Raw genomic sequence first — 6,000 nt, 5'->3', positions numbered from 1 at the left:
CCGGCCCTGCAGTGACGCGCGCCATGAGCTGACGGCGCCCCCGGCCCTGGCAGGTGGATGGCGCCGGAGGCTCGGAGCAACGAAGTAGGGACGGGGTCATCCCTCTCCACCCCATTCTGTACAACGGTACTCTGAACTCTGCTTAAGCCTAGCATCGTTATAAAAACAACCGTGGAGCTATAAAAGTGAAGCCCCCCCGCGCCAAAGCCAGCGCTTGACAGTGCCAGACAGCCGGTTTCTTTCTGTCCAGCGCTAATCTGAACGTGTGGCAGGGCCCTGTGTTAGGGAGGCAAGAAACTGGCCTGGCCCAGAAGAGGTGAGGGTGGGTGATGCCCCTGTCGTGGCTGCAGGAGTTCATCCTGCTCTCTTGGGTTGGCCCCTGAGAAAGTTGTTGTCCTCTGGGCTGAACTTTGTCCTTACGTCGGAGGAGCAGCCTTGGTGTTCACCAGGCTCCTTAGATGCCCAGGCCAGTGAGGACTTTGAAGACAAAGATGAAGACCTTGAACGTGATTCAGTTGTCTGTGGGGAAAGCAGCAGAGAGAACAAAAGGCAGATCTGATGCATAGTTAGGGTTAGGTAGTTAGGGTTGCTGAGGTGATGCGCTGCATTTTTCTGTACCTGTTGGGAGTTTCCTACATGCTGAAGGCTGTCCGCCAGCATCTTGCACTACAGAGGTTTCGCTGAGGGGTAATGAATCCATGAGTAGCTAAGACCAGTTTATTGTCTGCCAGATGGAAATGGCATCTCCAAGCCAACCGAAGATGTTAGAAAGAATTGCTCACAAGTGGTATGTAATTGCATATGCACAGCTTGATGCAAATGTTTATGCAGTTTTATGTCTAATATTTAGAAGAGGTATAAACATGATTTTTATTTTAGAGTACTGTGATAATAAAAAATAAAAGTCGGGTGATATATAACTTTGCTCAGGAGAAATGTGTAAAGTGATTTCATAAGTCAGTGAGTTTGCATCCATCCTAGTTGGGTAGGATCAGGTCTTCAGTCATTTTATGGAAGCTAATAATTGTCTTGAGAAAGTTGATAGCCCAAGGTGAAAGGTGTTTTGAAATACTGGGAAGTTGAAGAAGTGGCAAGGTACATTCTGAATTTAAAAAACCCAATAAATGGCTGCCATTTTTTAAACCATGACTATTCCCTGGTTTCTATGTACTTGTCTAGCACTAGGCAATTGCCTATTTTTGTATCAGATACTATGTTGACCTTGTAACCAAGTTAATGTGCTCATTTATAATAAAAGTATTTATCTCTCTTTTCAAGAAATAGATAAATATCTAGATTTTAGTGGCAGAACTTTTTTTTTCTAATCACAGTTTCCATTATAAGTGAAACTATCATTTAATTTTACCTAAACAGATGTGCTTTGGCACGATAGGTTCTCAGTCGCTGTACCTAATTTCCCAGTTACAAATGTGTGAAACAGATGCAATTTTTATAGTAGGTAGTCCTAAATAATACTTTTATCAATAGGGTAATTGTGCCTTGATTTAAAATATTTTGCTTGGACAATCTGAAATAATCTTGTCAATAATTTTAATGTCTTATTGAATAATAGCAACATGTTTACAAATACATTGGATTTTGATCCTCTGACCAAATCTCTTAGCTTTGTAGTCAACTTGTATACAACTCTGCTGTAATTAGACTAGGAAAATGCAGTTCTGAATATGTAGTTATGGGTTTTCAGTTGAAAATGCATTTTTTCCTTTACTTGGACACTTAGCTTTCTTAAGTATCTTCACACTAATATTACAGTCAGAAAACAGTAAAGCCTTTCAACATTATATTCCTTTGCCACTGTGGAAAAAATAATTTTCTGATAAACAGTGGGTTGACACAGTTTTCAGTTGGTATAATAAAGCATGCCTCTGCATTTGGTTTAAATGAAAATTTCCACTTTGATTAGCAGGTAGGCGGTTACAAAGCATGCTGGACCAGTGGGAGGTTGTGAATAGTGATTATTTGCATGACTTCCACAGTGACGTTGCTAAAAGCCCCAAGATACCAGACCCCATGGGAACAGTCCAGTTTCCTTTAAAGTAAATATAATGAGCAGGGATCCTAGTTTTCCACAGAGAAAAGGGGGGAAATCTCAGGACAAAAACCTGTGTTTTTCTGTGGGTAACATGAAATTCATAGGGACTTACTGAAACTGTGGTGGAAATATGAAGCATGCAGGGCAGCAGCACCTTTATTCTTGCTCTTCTTGCTGTGCCCCGCTTCCTCCACTGATTGGCAGCAGGCCCCAATGGCCCCATGCCTTGCTGCTCATCCATGAGAGACAAAACTGGGGCAGAAACATGGTTTTTGCCTCTTGCACATCAGAGGCAGGGCATGGGGCCCCACAGCCAATCAGCAGCGGGAGTGGGAGGGGTGCGATGGTGCAGAAAGGCAAATTTTTCCGTGTTTTTGCTCAGGAAATGGATTTCAAGCATCCCTGATGAGTCAGTAATCTTTCTGTATTTTAATGGCAAATAGATTGGGTTCTAGAACTGCTAAGGTGTCTCGTGAAGCTAATGAAAATTTTAAAAAATATATTAAAGCCTCATTCATATGCTGGAGAATTAAGAAGACACTTCCTATAAACTGTAGCTCACCACCTGTAAATCTCTAGGCGTAGATGGTGAGGTGGAAGGAAGATCACTCCATCCCAACTGTGCTTATTTTTCTTTGTTACTGGGCGAAGAGAATGAAGATAGGGAAGATGTGTTGTATATGACCGCAGCGTGGTACAGGGTAACAATTTGCCCTTCTGAGCAGCTAAATTATTATCTTTTTGTTTCTCTATTTGTAAATTATCGCTTCTGTTGTAGTTCTGATTATCTGTAAAGAGGAAAAAAGTAGTAGGAATATGGCTTATTCAGAATACCTTTAAAGTGGAATAAATGGTTAAATGTTATGTGTTGTGATTAAAATATTTCTTTTACACAAAATATTTGGCTATTAATCTGGAGATATAATGCAATTCTGTGTTGTTCGGTCCAAAGGATGTAGTTTGTAGTTTCAAAAGAGATTCTTTGCCTACCTGTGTGTAAAGGAGCTGGCCAATAAGAGTTTTGCATGACTTCAAGCATGTAAGTACTGGTTTCCCTCGCTTTATGCTGTACATGTATTCCTGAAAAACGGCACACCACTTGAATTTGCATGAAGGCAACCCACTTTATCACGTAACAAATAGGGATACATTTCAAGACCTCGACAATACTGACCCCCAAACCCGTTTGTACCACTTTTACAAGACAGATTTGGTACTCACCAACAGCACACGGTACACACAAGCACAGGGTGGTGATGAATACCATAAGGGGGATGACAATTACAGAAACACGTGTCGCACACAACAACTAAGGAGCACAGATCCACACAGGAGACTATATTTTGGTGGGCATCACTCCCACAATGCACCGCACAAAGCAGCTGACTGCAGGCTTGCACCACACTGATCACATAAGGTGAATTTACCTCATGTATAACAGATTTTTGGTATAAAAAGGGTCATTGCGTAAGAGCAAATTTGCACATACAGTACCTGCATAAAGTGAGGGAAACCTGTAGTTCAGGGGCTTGCCAGCAACTGAAGGGACTATTTGTGTACGTAAAATTGAGCATGTATGAGTTTGCAGCATTAAGGTCACTTAACAGTGTTTCCCAACTCTTTTTGCCTCACAGCACGCTTACCTAAATAAAGATGTCCCACAGCACAGTGGACGCATAGTGGCGGGGAGTGGCATGTGGCCAGCTAGACTGATTCGGGGAGTGGTGTGCAGCAAGCCTGATGGCATTTTGGGTTGGAGCCATGGCCCCTGTCTGTTTGTGTCCACAGTAGCAGTAGGCCGGGGATGCGTCTCCAGCCCAAAATGCAGCACATCAGTTAGGAAACACTGACTTAGGAAGCGTTTCACAGTATAAAGGAACATGTTTTTAAGTATCAGGATTTTGGAGGGTTGATTATTTTTTTAATAGGAAAATTGTGCTAAAGCCTTAATTTTTTGTCTGCATTCCGACTCATGTAGGGTAAATGTAGTAGGTTGTATCTTGCAGCATCAGATCCTTGTTTGGAGCCTGTCCTGGGACTGGCCAAAGCATATGCCATTTATATCATTAGTTCCATATGAAATCCAGGGTATGCAATGTCTTGGTGTTAAATGTATACCTTGCTTATTAGGTAGTAGCTGTCCTGCACTAATTCATAGCACCACACCCTTTGGATTATCAGCATTTTTGTGTACATTGCATTCACCTACCTTTGTCCTCATTTTATGCTGAAATTCACTGAACAAGTTCTGAAGTGACCTTATTTTCTCCAGACTATAGACTCCAAGGCCAGAGTGACTGCCTCGTGGGAGAAATTATTATTGTCATTAGTTGCTAAACTGATATTTCTAAAATAAAAGTTAACAGTGTTCTTCCTTCTCCCTCCTTATGTTCATAAGCCTGTAATGGGTATGACAAGTTAGGAGATTCTTGCCCAGTAGAAGAATGAATATGGAAATATTGCAATTGCTCAGTCACCCTTTTATTAAGTGCAAACTACATCCAGTCACCTGAAGGGGTTAAAAATAAAGTATAAAATAGTATGGGGCAAATGATCCCATCTCCTAAGAGGAACAGTAGTCATCCTCAGAGGAGACTTGTAGTGGTCTCCCTAAAGAAGGAAGAAACCAGTCTTGAAACCGTCTGGCAAGTAATTGGCAAGTAATATGTTTGCCAACCCTGTCTATCCCAGAGGATCTACAAAATGCAGCTGTTTTCCCCCGTTTTTCCTGTAACAACACAGCTCCCTCTCACAGAGTATAAAAAATATTGTGAGTGCAATCTAGACTACTTCACCTATTTGGAAGGGTGTCCTGGTGCATGGTATTCACAGGTGATGTAGTCTAGATCACAGGAAGCAGAGAACAGATAGAGAGTGACTTGGACATATGAAGACACATCCTGGAGGCACATCTGGAATGGTATGATCTGTGCATCAGCAGGAAAAACAGACTACATGTCATACTCACTTTCAAGTGATGGTGAGGGAAACATACCTGTGGCATTAGATTACCAGCGTGTACCATCTGTGCAAAAATCTGGAGTTCACTGTGCAAGAAGGACAGATGAGGAAATGAAGATCAGAATAAATAAGGCACATTCAAGATGGAAGGCAGCAAGTAGAATGGTTTGCATAGGAAAATGTCAGTTCACTTTAGGGGAAAATTCTACAAGACGGTGATAAGATTGGTGCTGATGTATGGTTGAGCAATGAAGAAACAGTAGGTGTGGAGGGTGACAAGGTAGATTTGTGGAGTCAACCAAATCCTGTAAGGAAGGAGAAGGTGTGGTAACAGACAAAAGAGATATCAATAGGCCAACAGGTGAGTGAAATCAGGTGGATGTTTTGGGCATCTAACAAGAAGGCCTGAAGAATGTGTTACTCTGAGAGTCAAGGGCAGGATAAAGAGGGGATGACTCAAGAGGATGCCCCCAACCCTGCTTTGCAGGTGGCACACTTGAAGGAAGAGGAAGAAACAGAAGTTAAATCTCATTAGTGCTAGTGGTACTATTTCAGACATTTCAGTTGGGTAGTTGTAAGCTTTGAGGCCTGCTTGTTTCTGAAGGGAAAGTAAGGACTCTATTCCCCTGGCCAGTTCCTAGGAATTAATGGCCTTGCCTGACTCTTATGCTTCTTTTCCTCCCTAAATTTTCTACTTAAAAAGAAATGAAAAAATAGGTGAGGTTTAGTTCTGGTTTACACTAGATCTACATAGAATACTAGTGCGTTCTAAATTCACTTTACAATGGCTGAGAGAGGGTTTTTTTTTTCCCTAGGTGGTGGCAGTTTTTTCCAAAGTATTAAGCCAGTTCCCATAACAGCTATGCTGAATTGTAAACATATATCCAGAATTTTTCCATTTTAGCTGTTTGTCTGTGTTGAATTCAGTGGCTTAGTCTAGTGATCTTTCAGTTGAATGTGTAGGTACCACAATGCAGGGAAAAACT

General features: G+C 41.7%; 1 protein-coding gene across 1 annotated transcript in view; it reads left to right on the top strand.

Moving 5' to 3' along the window:
• Positions 1-241: 241 nt before the first annotated feature.
• Positions 242-6,000, top strand: part of STAMBPL1 (STAM binding protein like 1) — a 30,446-nt gene continuing 24,687 nt past the window's right edge. The window contains exons 1-2 of the mRNA XM_019556277.1: positions 242-787; positions 1,375-1,455. Coding sequence (XP_019411822.1) covers positions 1,375-1,455 — 81 coding nt within the window. The 5' untranslated portion in view covers positions 242-787. The remainder of the gene's footprint in view (positions 788-1,374; positions 1,456-6,000) is intronic.

This window comes from Crocodylus porosus, unplaced genomic scaffold (genome assembly GCF_001723895.1).
Source record: "Crocodylus porosus isolate Cpor-Errol unplaced genomic scaffold, CroPor_comp1, whole genome shotgun sequence".
NCBI lineage: Eukaryota > Metazoa > Chordata > Crocodylia > Crocodylidae > Crocodylus > Crocodylus porosus.
This window is presented reverse-complemented; position numbering and strand designations above follow the sequence as displayed.